Source organism: Mirounga angustirostris, unplaced genomic scaffold (genome assembly GCF_029215605.1).
Source record: "Mirounga angustirostris isolate CCGP_5_RB_7025 unplaced genomic scaffold, mMirAng1.0.hap1 SCAF_10, whole genome shotgun sequence".
NCBI lineage: Eukaryota > Metazoa > Chordata > Mammalia > Carnivora > Phocidae > Mirounga > Mirounga angustirostris.
The window spans coordinates 115,016,688-115,033,263 of NW_026991718.1; the positions used below are offsets into that span (position 1 = coordinate 115,016,688).

At 47.6% G+C, this 16,576-nt stretch overlaps 1 protein-coding gene across 1 annotated transcript in view; it reads left to right on the forward strand.

Moving 5' to 3' along the window:
• The window catches only part of MMP24 (matrix metallopeptidase 24), a 45,864-nt gene that overhangs the window by 10,925 nt on the left and 18,363 nt on the right, over window positions 1–16,576 (forward strand). The window contains exons 3-5 of the mRNA XM_064573545.1: window positions 10,164–10,312; window positions 14,292–14,408; window positions 16,149–16,453. Of these exons, the coding sequence (XP_064429615.1) occupies window positions 10,164–10,312; window positions 14,292–14,408; window positions 16,149–16,453 (571 nt within the window). The remainder of the gene's footprint in view (window positions 1–10,163; window positions 10,313–14,291; window positions 14,409–16,148; window positions 16,454–16,576) is intronic.

Here is a 16,576-nt window from a genome sequence, read left to right on the forward strand (position 1 = left end):
AGAGGAACCCATTCTTAATAGATGGCAGCCAATGTCTGTTCAGTATCTAGGACAGTGCTTGGCACATTCTAAATATTTTAAAATTGATTTTATTGTCTTTATTGTCCCCACCAGCTTCCCTCAATCACACTTTGTACACAAAAGTCAGTCTTTTTTTGAAGAACAGATGAATGCCTGCTAGAGGTATAAATGAGGGCTGGAGAACACAGCATGGGGGGGAGATGAGACTCTCAGGGAATGTTTCAGGGAGAAGGTTGGTATTAAAGATGAACCACTGAGGGAAGAGAAGGACAGACAACAGTGAGGGGACAGTCCAGACAGAAGGAAAGCCAGGAACCAGGGCTCCACAAAAGTGCATGGCGTGTTTAGGAAACAGCAGATAACTTGGTGTGCCTGAGGCTATTTCCAGTAAGAGTGTATGAGAAGAGGCTGGACGGGGAGGCTGAGAGCAGATTGTGAAACTGGCTCTTGTCCAAAGGCTGAGGGAAGTCATTAAAGGTTTCTGAGCAGAGAAGTGACCTGCTCGGAGCCAGGTTGAGAGGTGGAGGGACTGGGACCTGTTCCTGAGCCAGCTGGGTACTGGGTCCTGCCCAGATGCCTTGAGCTTTATCCTAGCATAACTTAGATCTGGGTACCTGTTTTAGGGAATAGTGTGTGGATAGAAGTTGCGAATCCCAGCTCCAGCCCTCCCCAGCTGAGAGATTTTGGAACAAAGCTTTTGGTTTCTCTGGACCTCACGATTGATTCCATTCACGTCCTTCACTAGTTTCCCTTCGTCATTATTCCATGCATTCGTTTTAAAAGGCAACTTTGAACTAGGCTTTAAATGACATGTAGGAGAACGGCAAAGCCATATATATAAAAGGCAACATTTTCTCAAAGATCATATGGGCTGTTATTACAAAGTAGGTAGAGAAAAGCGGGCATTGTTATTAACAACTTTTGTCGGCCATAATAATTTTAAAACTCAATTCTATACCACACATACACTCATGGACACACTTTTCTCTATGCCCCAAAAGCTCTGGGCCAGAGAGATGGGGGTCATCCACCACCTCTTCCTCACCTCAACTGCAATCAATGATCAAGCCCCAGCAATTCTTCCTCCTGACTAGATCTTCCGTGCATCTACTTCTCTCCATCTCCACTGCCTCCTTCGTAGTCTGAACTTCTATTCTATCTCATCTGGACTTCAGAAATTTCCCACCTGCTCAGCCTCTCTTGCCTGCTTCTAATCCTTCCTCAAATGGCAGCCAGAGTGACCTTTTAAAAAATAAATCCAGGGCGCCTGGGTGGCTCAGTCGGTTGAGCGACTGCCTTCGGCTCGGGTCATGATCCTGGAGTCCCAGGATCGAGTCCCGCATCGGGCTCCCTGCTCGGCGGGGGGTCTGCTTCTCCCTCTGACCCTCCTCCCTCTCATGCTCTCTGTCTCTCATTCTCTCTCTCTCTCAAATAAATAAATAAATAAAATCTAAAAAAAATAAAAAATAAAAATAAAAAAAATAAATCCACACAGGGGTCAGTTAGAGCTGAAGCAAATATGGCCAAAGCTAAAATTTAACAAAGCTGGTCGGCGCTTATCCAAGGTTTGTTTTATTATTTTTATGCCTCTCTGAGTGCTGGAAATATTTAATAATAAAAAAAATTTTTTTTTAAATCTGATCATGCTACTCCCACACTCACCTTGCTTAAAGTGGCTTTGAGGATGAAGACTAACTACTATTACTACTCTACTACCACTTCTTCCTTTTGATTCTTACTATGGAAAATCTCAAACACACATGAAAGTTCACAGTATTACGAACCCCCTTATATCCGGAACCCACCAGGCTGCCCCATAAGGCCTCTGAGGGTGTGCATGACCGAGCCCTTCCCAGCTTCTGTCTACATAAATCACCTTCTTACTCAGGTCTGGCCACCCTGGCCTTCTTTCTCTTTTTCTGATGTGCAGGCTCCTTCCCATCTCAGGAATTCAGTAAGATATGCTTTCTCCTGGGCTGCTCATTCTTCCACCTTCAGCTGGTCCTTGTCTGCTCAAACACACATCTCCACTAGGGTGCCGCGTCCTCAGGGAGGCCATCCCTGACATCACAGCCTGGATCTCCCGTCAAACACATTCACATCACCTTTTCCTTCTCCTTCATCCCACTCAATGAAACATTTAGTCTTTCTGTGTCTGTCCCCCTCACCAGGCTGTAAGCTGCAGCATTCATTGGGGTCACAAGCATGTGAAACACTATGTATAATGTAATGTGAAAAGCGCTGTGAGTAAGGGGGGCATAGAATGCCGTTGGGAGCCCAGAGGAAGTCCACTCACCCCTGGATAGCCCTCCCAGATGAAGTGGCATTCAGGTTGCATTTGGAAGGATATTGAATAGTTCATCTTGGAGAGGCCATGTGGGAAAGGCATTCTACGGAGAGGGAATGAAAGAGGCACAGAGGAAGGAAACTGTGGGGTGTGTGCAGTCAACACAAGGAGGTCGTCAGTAGCTCCAGGAGGAGTCCTGGGGGTGGGCAGTAAAAGGGTAGGGCGTGTATGACAGAAAATAAGGCTAGAAAGGTGCATTGGGTCAGACTCTGAAGCTTGTTGAGTGCCAGGCTAAGGAGCCTGGATTTAAAACTGGCAGCAAGGAACCAGAAGACGGGCTCCACACTCAACCCAATCAAGCTACAATTATTATATATTTTATACTTTCTATGATTACTTAGGGGTTAACAGCCATCTGCCTGTTACAGTTGAAAAACAGGCCTGACCATGGTCTTGTCTTCCTTCTTCCCTTTTCTTAGCTCATCAGTACGTCAAACCCCAGGGTACAGAAAACTGTGGCAGATTGGCAGGAAGGTCCTGGAAAGGGTGAGGAAGATGAAGCCTCCTCCCTCATCAGATAGTGAATAAGAGCAGGGCCCCTCTCCTGGCCTTGGGAGGAAGCCTCCCCAGAATTGGAAAACTTGGACATTCAGTGCTGACCGAAAACCCCAAATGTGTCATCTCCTCGGGGACAGTGATTGTCTGGCTTGTGGTGGCCTCCTGGGAATGGGCCAAGGACATGGAGCAGAGCGCCAGGGAGTTCCCGCTAGTGCACTTACCACCCACTCAAGAGCTGGTGGCAGCCAAGAGGCAACGCTGCACCATTAAGGTGTTTGTCAAGAAGCTAAGCTGGGCATTGTGGGCGATCCTGAGGGCCCTTTTTAGACTGGCAGTAAGTGAAAAAGAAAAAAAAAAAAAAAACCAGACAGCACTTGGAGGCAAACTAGAGCCAGCGTGGAGGGTGTAGCCTGACAGAGAGAACCCTCCGCAGGAGGCAGGGACGCTAGCTCCATTTCCTCTCTCAACTTGCTCCTGTGATTTTGGATAAGTCATTTCTCCCTTCATGTTTTATCTTGCTCTTCTGCAAGACAAGTGTATTAAATCAGATGGTTTCAAGGTATGTTGACCAGTGCATTTTCTAGATACCTCAACGGTTAAGCCTGCAAGTGTGAAATTTTTTTAAAAAATCAGTTATAATGGAGGTGGGCTCAGGGGCAAGGCTGGGACCTCAGTGACATGGGTGGAGAAGGCGGCAGGGCTCTGGTGAGACAGGAGCTGGGGGACCGACACGATGGTAGGGCTGATCTCTGAGGCATCACCACACCGTGATTTGGGCCACCAAAGATGGCGGTCCCTCTCTTGCCAGAGAGCGTGGGAGCAAGAACACAGACAACAACACTGTGAGGACACTTACTTTCTGTCAGAATCTGCTAACTGCTCGCATGCATGTGTTAGTTTCCTATTGCAGCTGAAACAGATGACCACAAACTTAGTGCCTTCTAACACAGATTTCTCATCTTCTGGAGGTCAGAAGTCTGAAACAGGACTTACCAGGACTAAAAGCAAGGTCTCTGTAGGGCTGGCTTCCTTCTGGAGGCTTGTACCTGGCCTTTTCCAGCTTCTAGAGGCTGCCCACGTTCCTTGGCGTGTGGCCCCTTCCAGCATGGCGCCACTCTGACGCTTGCTTCTGTCGTCACCTCTCTTTCTCTGACCCTGACCCTCTTGCCTCCCTCTCACAAGGAACCTGTGATTACATTGAGCCCACTTGGATGATCTAGGATAATCTCCCCACCTGAAGATCCTTACCTTCATCACCTCTATAAAGGCTCCTTTGCCACGTGAGTTCACAGTCATGGGGTCCAGGGATTAGGATGTGGTCATCTTTGGAGGGCCATTATTTCACCTACCACATTGCGTCATCTCACTGGACCCTCCTCACAAGCCTTCTTTTATCATCCTCTGTTTAACAAATGAAGAAAATGAACCTTAAAGAAGTGAGGTCATTTGCCCAAGGACACTCAGCTGGAAAGAGCAAAGTTGGCTCTGTGAAGACTGGCATGTCCCCTGCAGCTCCCCCTTCTCCAGCCTACACATCCCTCATTCTCCCTCCTGGGACATGGTTCATATGAGTGGTTCCTTCATTCTCCCAGCCACTCTCCCTTAGTCACACTCCTGTTTGTCACTGTTCTTCCGCACCTACAACCTCCAGGATGGGACTTGGACCTCCTATGAGTTTTGAGGTCATGTCTTGTTCCTGTTACTCACATCATCATCCTAGATTATGACCTCAGCTACCCAAACTCTTTGATCAGGGTCTTTCACTCTTTCTTCCTCATTCTAGCTTACGCTTCCAAATTTGACACATCTTGCCTCGTCCTTCTTTGTGGGCTTCCCTCTGGCCTTTCTGATAATACCTTCCAGCCCACTGCGATCCTGATCAAACCTCTGATCCTAATCATTCTCCTGCTCCTTCTCCAGACCTGTGCGGTCGGGGTTGGCCACACACCCAAACAGGTGCGATGCTCCAGGATACCCGCAGGAGGCCATGCTGGTTTAGCGGATCCATCTTTCTCTCCTCCTCCACTGCTTTCTGTGTTTTCCAAGAGCGAACAGCAGCACCACCAGCTGATCTGCTTCTTGCTGCCCCCAATGCCACTTCTAATGTCACCACCGCCTCTGCTGTCTGCCGATCTCTTCCCTCTCCGGGCCACGTTTTTCTCCTTGTTATTTTCCGCTCTCTCCTTTGCCTGCCACTACTGAGTATCTCAGCTTTGGCTTCTCAGGAACAGAAATCCCACCTTCTGGCCAGCAAACCAATCACATTTCTGTCTGCCATCTCTACATCTTTGGTTCAGCCCAGCTATTTTGGTCCTTGCTCGCTGCACTCTGAGATTTTTCTCACTTTTTTCTGGGTTTACACCTCTTTCAGCACTTAAAGGGTGACAGACATCTTAGAGTTGGTTAACTGAGCTATAAAGGTCAGACTTATGACATGGCTGGTGATTGGTTAATGGGTCCAGGTGTAAAAAGACGGAAGGTAGGTCATTGTGTTTAAAACTGAATGGGGCGGTTTTTTTCCTTTCATGGATTTTATCTTTTTTTCAGACGGGCCAGTGGAGCCTATTGCCTCATCAAGTGAGGAAGTCAAACCACAATAGACTGAATTTCAGCAAATGTTTTTCTCAGCCTCTAACAGATACCAAGAATTTGGTATCTTGATGTTTTTGTGTGTATTACTCAGGAAGCCTTCCCAAGATGAAATCCCTTCCTTGGTACCCAGGCAATGCCTCCTGGACCAGCTGTCTGTTTGTTGGTTCGTTCATTCATCCAGTGATGATTTGTTGTGCCAGGCACTGTTCTAAGTGCTACAACAGATACAAAAATAAACACGAGAGTCTCTGCTCCTCAGGAACTCAATCTAGTGGGAAACACATATCAACCTACAGGTAGGATGCACTGTGGTAACTGGTCTAGAGTGGCAGAGAAGCAAAGCCCTGCAGGAGTAAGGAGGGGGCCCACTAGTTCTGCAGGGAGAGTTAAGGAAGATTTACCAAAGGAGGTAACATTTCAGCTAGACCTTAAGGATGAGTTTGCTAACACGCATAAAGAGAATGGACTTTGTAGGCAGCAGGAACAGCCTGCGAGTATGTGCGGGCAGGGGATGTTTTGGAATTGGTATGGCTGGAGTATAGAAGACTTGCACCAACACCAGGGGCTTCTGTCCAGAGAAGTCAAGAGGGACTGCCTGGGTCACACAGTGGCAGAGACTGGGTTAGGCAGCAGAAGTTGGAACTGTGTGGTCCCTAGCCTCTTAGTCTTGCACACACGCACACACACGCAGGTCTAATCTCAATGCCCTGTTCCCTGGTTTGGAGCTGTCCTTTGACCAGCTCCTCTCCCTCCCATTTCCCTTCTTAGGGGTCTGCCCCTGAGCTCTGAGGATTGATTCCAGTGAGCCTGGGAGGGAAGCAGAAGCAGAGCTTGGAGAAGGCTGATCCATTCTAGTGTTTGGTCCTGACCCAGACATTTGCCTAGGACCTGAATCCTTAGATCCTAGCTCCTCATGCTGCTGAGCTACACTCTGTGACCGTCACAGCACATCCTGTTCGGCCCTGCATGGCTCCTTGCTTGTGTATCCCAGAAAAGAAGCTGGGTAAACCAGGTTACCCTTTACCAAGGAGGAGCTACTTTCAATTCCTCCCAGCGTTCAAAGGCTGGAGTAGGTTTATGCCCAGAGTTCCCTGTTCTTTATCTCTTACCATAAACAGTAATGAGGGCGGGAGGGGAGAAGGTTCTTAATTCCTGTGCTAGGTCAGAGGAACTCCTCAGTTGGCTCAAAAAACTCCTCAGTTGGCTGCCTGGTTTGTCAGTGGTATCTGTCCAAAGATCCCCAGACATTTCCCAAATGCCATAATTCATCTTAGTTGGATTTCTAGAGAGTAGACTCCACAGATAAGGAGGAATTCGATTTATTTTAGATTTGTACCACACCTCTTTCTGGGAGGGTTTGAGATAGCTTACAGATTGAAACAAGGTTTGTAAGTAAGACTTTTAAGGATGAAACAAAGCTTGGTGGTGGGAAAGATGAAAAGAATAAGTTACTTTCAAGTCTCACTGTGCTCCATATTTAAGCCATACATTTGGCTGACAGATTCTTGGGGAAAAGGCCAAGAGGGAAAACCCCTGGGCCACCCTGTGTCCACTTTCTGAATCCAGAAAGCATACAGAATCTCCTGCAAGGAAAACATTTTCCTCAAGCTAAAGCTTGACAGAAAGAGATTGTGTTTGGGCCTAAGAAAGTTGAGTGAGGATGAAGAATACACAATTCAAGCCAGCTGTCAGTTCTCCGCTGGGCGGTGCTCTGGGTGCTGTGGGAGAGACGGTCATGGCCACTGGCCACCTAGCGGCAAGCATCCATACTGCCCTCCACAGGACCCATCAGGACTGGCTCTTGGTTCAGGGAGAATGTAGGAGGGTGGGACGACTAGATCTCAGAAGGCAAAGGAGTCAGAGACCAAGTTTTCCACCTTGAGTTTGCAAAAGATAATGGAGACACCACCCCAAGCAATAGCAAACAGCTTTGAGGGATGATGTGTTGAGTGCATTTGTCCATTTTATCTCAACGGTAATCCTGCGGAGGAGGAATTATGGTTTACATTTTACAAACAAGGAAACTGAAGTACTGTTTGCCTGGCGTCACGCGGCCAGTGAGCAGTGAAGTCAGGATTCGATCTCAGAACTGGGTGCCTCTTTCCCACTATATGCCCTGTTTATTCAACCCAATAATTCTTCATTGAAGTTTCCACTAAAAAAGGGAACCTAACGTGCCATTCTGGCTGAGAGGATGTGGTGCAGGGTGTAATGTTTTGATGGCATGATTTAACCCAGGAGGAGCAGCTGGAGCACCAGGATGAACAGTGGGTAACTTAGCTGCCCTGTCGTGTCCATTTCTAGATGATTTGCTTGAGCTTTTTGGCTGATCCTGGGCCACAGTCAAGTCACAAGTGATTCTCTGTAATTTGCCCACTTTGTGAACAGATAATGACATGTCATCTCCCTCCACGTCCCTACTTTCCAGCCCTCTCATCACCACACTCCCCGCCCCCACTTCTTGTCATTTGAAACCCTTCTCAGAATGCACCGTGTTCTCCTCCCACGATTGCACATGCTGTATCCCTCAACACTGCTCTGACCCCTTCCCGCCTGGGTTCCCCGAGTTCCCCGTCCCCACCCCCATGCAGAAAAGACACCTCTCTTTTGTTCTCACATAGAACTCTGTACACGCCTGACTTTGAGGGCTATATTCATGGTGGATTTACTTGTTGGGCTGTGAGCTCCTTATGCATCTCTGTATCCCCAGAGCCTTGCACAGTGCCTGGCATGTAGTGAGGGCCCAGTTATGTTTGTTGAGCAGACATGATGAGCAGCGCTGTGTGTCAGGCACTTCTGGGCACTGGATATAGAGAGATGAGTAGAACACAGAACCTTCCCTTGAGGCACTTAGAGTCTGATATGTCAAGTAATGATTAGAATCCAATATTATAAGATCTACATTATCTATAACAGCGGCTTGGGGGAGCACAAGAGAGGAAAAAAATGACTTAGTTTGGGGAGTGAGGGAAGTCTTCCGGAGGTGGTATTTTATGAGCGGAACCTTAAAATAATGAAAGATTTTCGCCTAACTAAGGAGTATGGCAGGGCCAGGGGAAAGCGTACAAAAACATGAAAGAGATTCAGTGTTTGGAAAACTGCAAGAAGTCTTGATATCCTGTGCCATAATCTGGAGCGAAAAACACATTCTAGGTATCAATATGAAAGAGGTAAGGTTGTCGTGCTGCTGGAGATGTTAAGACTTTCTTGTTCTGTTTTGTTTTTAATCAGTCAGATGCATTTTATCACGAGGCAGTAAAGATGTTACAGTCACCTTAGATGAAATAAATAATAACTTATTTATAGTTTCTGATTGCTTCCTTCCCAAAACGGTTTGCTTTCACTTGTAACAACAGACACATCCACAATAAGACTGTTCATATAGAAACAAGAAGCAAAAATCACAACGAGAATAACATTGTTTCCTAAGTTCTTTCTCCTTCCTTAAATCACTTGGTGTTCAGGATAATTCTCTGAGGATGGGCCGCAGCTTCCGTCTGGCTCAGAGACCAGCATGTAGGGGTGCTCTTGTAAATGCCAGTGGGTGCAGGAGATCCATGGGTGTTTTCCTCATTTTCCAACTGATGCCACAGATATTTCCTGGTGGTCTGGTTTCTTCAGGCATCCATCCCCTCACAACTGTCAGTGGGTATAAACATCTCTACTTTGCTGTCCTTCAGAATCATTGTGTCTGTTTGAGCTTCTTCATCCAAGTTACTTTCAGATGCTCTTGCTCTTTTAAAGTGTTCCTCCCCTTTTTAAATTACTCCATGCATAAAACTTAGAAAACAGAAATTCTCCCCCATGATCCTATAACAGAGGATGTCCGTGGCTAGTTCTTTTTTTATTTAAAAAAAATTTTTTACATCATTTCAGATTTTCAGAAAAGTTTTCCAGAATAGGACAAAGAATTCCTGAATACCCTTCACCCGGATTCCCCAATTCTTAACATTTTACTACATTTGTTTCCTCTCTCTCTCACTCCCCCCCTTTTCTGAATCTGTTTAAGAAAAAGTTGCAAACATCATGCACCATTATATAAGCCAAAATACTTCAGTGGATATTTTCTAAAAACAAGAAATTCTCTTACATAACCATGCTGTTATTTTTTATATTTTATGTGTGCCCTTCTATGCTTTTTTCTATGCATACATTTATGTATTTAAATTAAATAATGCATTGTTTTGCTTATATGTACTTATGATACCTTGCTCTCTTGGAGGGGTTAGCAATAAAGCCTGTATATAATCTCACGTCAATAAGTATTCTACAATATGATTCTTTAGCAGACTCTGACGTTCAACACAACGGTTTCTGGAGGGCACATCTTCACAGGCCACTCCACTTCGGAGAAGGAAGCATTCTTGCACTCTTGCATGTCTAGTCACATATCAGTGGAAACCACTGCATAAAGGAGTAAAGAGGCCAGGGTACCGGACAGCCTTGGATGCAAAGTTAATCTTTATTCCGCAGCCAGTAGAGAGCCCATGAATGCTTCATAGCGAGGGAGAAAGCCAACGAGAGCTGGGTTTTCTGGAGATTGGTTTACCAGCATGTGCAGGAGGGAATGGACGAGGAAGCAATCAGAGCACCAGTCCATAGGTCCCTTCGGTAAAACGATCCCGGGCTCAAGGGCGACTCTCTGCCCAGGTAGATCAGAGCCTTCTCCAGTCTAATGCGCCCTCCTCTTTCCCATGTCTTTCAGAACTGGCTAAAGTGCTATGGCTATCTGCTTCCCTCTGGCTCTCGGGTGCCCGAGCTGCACTCAGGGAAGGCCTTACAGTCAGCAGTCTCCACTATGCAGCAGTTTTACGGAATCCCTGTCACCGGTGTGTTGGATCAGACAACAATCGAGTAAGATCTGCGTAGGGCATCGTGCCTTGGAACCTTCCAGACTTACATTTGTGTTCATATTTGTCATGGGCCCCGTGTATATACCATGCCCATCCTACCTTCCTGTCTTTCAGTCCTGCAGTATCATCCTGGGAGGGAATACCCCAAGGTGCCCTTTCCTAGGTGAGCTGGGGAGGTGCTCTGCCCTATATTTGTGGTATGACCTTGAACCCTTCCGGACCTCAGTTTCCTTATCAGCACAATGAGGGGTTTGGTGAGAGAGGGTCTTAAATCTCCTCTGACTCTAATAGCTTTTGGCTCTCGGAATCACCCCTCTGGCTTTCCCTGAGATGTACACATCTCGCTTGATACAAACAACTCCTGAAGGATAATGAGTTGGTAACTTGTTCCACTTTTTCCATTTATCAAATATTGCTAAATGCCTACGTGTACCAGGCACTGGACTTGACCCTATGATCCTTGCCCTCCAGAGGCTCACCACGACGTGAAAAGTACAATCATCTGGCTGCACCAGTCTAGAACTCAGAAGGAAATGCTAATTTTCAGGGAGGTACTAAGGGGGTGATAACAAAGAAGCCAGACCATGAGGATGGTCGCATTTCCTAGGGGAGAGTACAAAAAGGAGGAAGAGACGAGTGATAGGAATGGAACCCAGGATGCAGGCTGAAAAGGAGCAGCCAGAGCGGGGCGGAAGCCAGGGGTTCTGTGTCCTGGTACAGAAGGGGAGGATGGTCAGTGGGTCAGCTGCTGCAGAGTCATCAGTTAGGAGACCGAAGAGCATGGGCCGAGTTTAGTAGCCAGGAGACCAGTGCAGGTCTGTGGACCGGTGGAGACAAGTTTAGACCGCGGTGGGGAGGAGGGGAGATGATGAGTAGAGGTGTCAAGTGGAGGCAAAACTTTCTGGAAGCCTAACAGTGAGGGAGGAATAGAGGGTGGCTAGAGGTGGATGTTTGTTTGTTTGTTTGTTTGTTTGTTTGTTTGTTTGAAGAGGGAAGAGAATTAAGCATCCTTACATTTGTTTGAGAAGTAGCCATAAAAGTCATTAAAGCTGCCGCCACGAAGGCCTGGCAGCGAGCTGGGGGAGGGTCCCAGGGAGGCGGTGAGGGCTGGGGGTCCCAAGCCCAGGTGGAAGCAGGGAGCAGGGCCCCAAGGCAGGGTGCAGGGAGGTGATGGGTGGTTGTGGATCCAGGGCGTGAGTCACCCCCTGAGAGAATCATCTCTCTGGGCCTCAGCTAGTTCATTTACAAAGGGGAGTGCTGGATTATGGCTCTCCAATTCTAGATCCCATTATTCTAAGCTGTTAAAATTGGGTTGAGTCTGAGGTTTTATGATCCTCTAATTCTGTACGAACATTTTCTATTCCTCGGATTCTCTGATTGCAAGATTGGGAACTTCTGAGACAATATGTTTGACTGTTGCTATGATGGCAGGACCGTGGATGCCGTGGCCCTGTGGCCTCCAGAGTGAGCTGGTTACAGAGAGCCCGGCGGAATTCAAAGCAGAGGTTATTTTGAGGGCTTTGTGTAGGCCTCGTGGCAGTGCATCCTGGGGCAGGAGCGCTGGTGTCTCTGCTGAGGCACCACCTGGCCTTGGATTTTACTCTGTTCCAGAAAGCCCCAGGCCTGTTGGACATGGTTCAGAGAGTGGCAGGTGGACGGAGAGAGGAGGAGGTGGAGGGAACGAGCTGAGGGAGGAGGATGGCATTTCCCACTTGCAGTTCTACCCCTTCTTTGTAGGAAGGCAGGGAACGTGGTCTTGGAGGCACGACAAGGGGGAAGGCGCTCACACTTAACCCCAGACCTGAGTGGGGTAGCCTGTTTGGGGGGGTAGAATTTAGAGACCTTAGTTTCTGTTCCAGCTCTGTGACCTTGGGCAGTCACTGCCTTTCTCTGGGCCTGTTTCCTCCCCGGGGGCCCCTCCAGGCCTAGCTCAGCCTTGCTGTTGCAGAGGCAGCTCCTGGTTCTTCCCGAGGATGTCAAGCAATGGAAGCCAGAGCAGCCTTTAAAAGTACTACTTTTGGAGTGCCTACCTCGGGAAATGGCGCACATTCCTTCATTCAGCATATCCTTGAGCCCAGACTTGTGCTAAGCCTGAGGAAAGAAAAGCCCCAGCTTCTGTTTGCTTGTTTTGTTTGTTAAGTTGCATTAATTACTAGTTCATTTATTCATTCAACTAAGTCCCCGTCCTGCCTCAACTGCTGTCTTCTGCAAGTTACTTGATTTATCTGTGTATCTTTTCCCTCCTCTGCAAAAATGAGGATAAATCATTTCTCACAGAGACATGTTTTGATCCCTCACAGAGTTGTTTTGAAGAATCAAAAAAAAATGCCTTTAAAAGAACCCCAAACACTGTAAAAATTCGAAACTTTTATACCAATACATGATATTGTTATTATTAATTTTTTTAGTACTGATTTCTGAGTAGAGGCACTCGAGGCAGTAGGAAGGCTGCAAAGATGAGTAAGACCTGATTAAGTCCCTCGAGGGGCTTTTAACAGTCTCTGTCTCCTCTTCTCTGTATGGCCAACAGCAACTGCTCTCAACAGCTGCACAAGAGGTGGACTGTGGCCCCTTCCAGCAAACTCAAGCTGTGGTTTAGTGAGTTGGTCATTAGGCCAGCATGAGGACATAAAATGCAAGGATGGCCTGGGCCCCAATAAACACGATCTTTTAAAATCTCCTACCCTGCTCCTTTTTTTATATCCCCAACGATGTCCCAGGCTTACGGTTCCCTAATGTCACTTAACCTGACAACAAACAGTTATCAGGATTCACTTAGTTCCAGGCACTGGGCTAGCTTCGGGGGACACACTGATGAATACAATGCCATTCCAGTCCTCAAAGAAGTCATCAGTTGTTAGAGGCGATAGACTAATAGATTTAAAATCACAACACAGCGTACTAAGAGCTGCAGAGAATTCTGTTCCAAGTCCCACAGTTGTTTAGCCACTTTCTGAACACCTCCAGTGAAAGGGAATTTGCTGTCTTATGAACTCTGCCATTCTACTGCTTGGCAGTTCTGATTCACCCACTCATTCATGCAGCAAATCATTAGCAAACATCGTCTGTGTTAGGCACTGCCCAGGCAAGGCTCCTATGTTCATGGAACTTAGACTCCGCTAAGAGAGACAAAGAATAAACAAAAAAGCTAATATATGGTATAATTTCAGGCAACGATCAATGCTATAAAGAAAAATTAAGCAGGATAAACAGATAGCCATAAGATGTGAGGGGGGAGCTACTTCAGAGAGGGTGGGCAGGGAAGTCCTCTCTGAAGGAGTAACATTTGAGCAGAGACCTTAAAGAAGGGAACAGACCATGTGAAGAAGAAGAGCGTTGCAAGCAGAGGGAACAAAGACCCTGACATGGAAATCATCTTAGCATGTGCAAGGCCAGCAAGAGGGCCCCTGTGGCTGGGGGCCGAGTGTATGGGGCGGGGAGGGGATGAGGATGTCGTCCCACACGGGAGACAGGGGCTAGATCATGGGAATCTCTGTGGGGCAACATGAGGAATTTGCATTTTATTCTAGGTGTTTGGGGAAATCATTGGAGTGTTTTAAAGCAGGGAGTGAGGTGACCTAATCCCATTGACAGGGTATTTCCACATATACTCCCTCCCTTAAGGCTTACCACAACCTAAGAACAGTGAGAGCTAGAATTCTCGTGTTGCAGAAGGGGAAACTGAGGTTCACAATGATTCGCTTGCCTGGACTCCCACGATTTGGTGGAGCTGGAACCAGGCCTCTGACCCCCCAGGCTCGAATGCAGCCCTGTGTCTTCGTAACAGTTGTAAGTGAATGAATCAAGTAACCGGTGGATCGTGTTCCCGAGGGGGAACCCATCAGAGCCAGGACCCCCGAATCCAGGGTGCGGAGGCACACTGCCATTTAGACCAGGACTGGGAACCCTGCAGTGTCTTCCTAGAGTGTTCAGTGACCACAGTATGTGTGTGTGTGTGTGTGTGTGCTCTCTCTGCCCAGGTGGATGAAGAAGCCCCGCTGCGGGGTCCCCGATCACCCCCACTTAAGCCGCAGGCGGAGGAACAAGCGCTATGCCCTGACTGGCCAGAAGTGGAGGCAAAAACACATCACCTACAGGTGCTTAGACCCCCCCACCCTTCCCTGGCTTCGGCTCCATCCGCGCTCGGGGTTGTTGCCGCCGCCTGAGTTCCAGAGGCCCCTGATGTAGGTGGTGGGTCTGTGATGGGGGTGAGAGCCAGGCATGGGGGCATCAGGACCAGGTGCTGAGAGCCTATGACTTCGTCCCTCTTGTGGCTTCCAGAGGATGCTGTGTCTCCAACTTCAGGTGTGTTTGGTCCTTTGGGGACTCATTAGTTGTGTCCTGTTTAGATTCCTACAGTTTTTAGAAAGTAGGGTATGGATTGTTTGGCAACTTTCCACTGTGATAAAAAAAAAAAAAAACGGGGCTGAACGCACTCTCCCTGTCCTTGCTTGCCAAACCCCACTCCCTTTGATCTGGATCTCTTCACCACTGAGCCCGATAGACTTCACCTGAACTTCCCAGCACAGTTCCAGTTGTCTCCTAAGGGAACTGAATCACAACAGTGTCGCTCCTGAACTAGCTGGGGAAACCAAGGGCAGAGGAGGACCAGTCTCCAAGTCAGGCCAGTGACCAAGGACAGGGATGATGGGGCCCAGCACAGCAGACTCAGACAGCACGATTCAAAGTGGGGCTGAGGCAAAGGCCAGGCATAGAGTAGGCTCAGATGGGCTCCGGTTGGCACCTCTCAAGGCTCTGAACCCAGGGAGATTCCCTGGATTCAGGGGTAGATCTAAGATAGAGATCCTTTTTTTTTAAGACTTTATTTATTTATTTGAGAGAGAAAGAGCATGAGTGGGGGTGGAAGCTCAGAGGGCAAAGCAGGCTCCCTACCAAGCAGGGAGCCCAACAAGGGGCTCGATCCCAGGATCCTGGGATCATGACCTGAGCCCAAAGCAGACCCTTAACCTACTGAGCCACCCCGGTGCCCCTAAGACAGGGATTCTTAAAGCTGAAGAACGAAGGGCTCTTCTGCTGATGAGCTATAGAGACCAGAACTTGATTTTTTCCAGAAATCTGACAAGAGAAGGAAACATAAGAAGAATCTGGGTTAGAAACTGGATAGACTCTTAAGGTCTCCTGAAGAAGTAGAATGAATCAAGAGAAAGAAGAACTGGCTTCTAACCTTAACTTCTATCACTCAACCTCTCTGAGCCTCAGTTTCCTTACCTATAGAATGGGTGAATAATCCTTAACCAGATGTTCATGGGGCAGAGCACCCAGTAGTGATGCTCTGTTATGGAGAACCATTCAATATGGTGATTGTAATCTTAAATCGCTAAGTGTATAACTGACTACATCGGATACCACCCTATACCAACTTCCCAGGTAGAAAGCAGTAGATGGGTAGTTGGTACCAAATATTTGTAAAAGGGATGTTTCACTTAAACTCTCCACTGTTTAAATATTTCTATAACTTTTATAAATGTTTTATAAACACATTTTATGTATTGGGAGAAAACTTAAAATTTAGAAAATGCTATCCCCCCACTTAATTTTTTTCTGCACATTGGAATGGAATTCTGTATTCAAAACAATTTTGTGAGAGATCAAATATAAAACCTCCGATTGAAGCAAAGCTCCTGGGACTGAGGCAGGGGTGGGGACCCAGAGCCTTGCCCACCTGGCCTCTTCTTCAACCCCAGGGGTACCTCAGCAGAATCCTAGGGTTCAAAATTTGAAGATGACTGGTCTGTATGGTCTCTGGTGTCCCTTTTAGCTCTGCAAGACTTTGACTCTGATCGTTCCTCCCTAATGACTCTCCCCTCTCTCACCAGCATTCACAACTACACCCCGAAGGTGGGTGAGCTAGACACACGGAAAGCGATTCGCCAGGCTTTCGATGTCTGGCAGAAGGTGACCCCGCTGACCTTTGAAGAGGTGCCATACCATGAGATCAAAAGTGACCGGAAGGAGGCAGACATCATGATCTTCTTTGCTTCTGGTTTCCATGGCGACAGCTCCCCATTTGATGGAGAAGGAGGATTCCTGGCCCATGCCTACTTTCCTGGCCCAGGGATTGGAGGAGACACTCACTTTGACTCAGATGAGCCGTGGACACTAGGAAACGCCAACCATGATGGTAAGGCCATGAGGGGAACAGGGGGTCAGTCCTGGATTGCTCAGTTGTAAGGAAAAGAAGCCCTGAGGAAGAGCTTGGGATGCCATAGATGAGTTTCCTGCTCTGGAGCTTCAGAACCCAAGA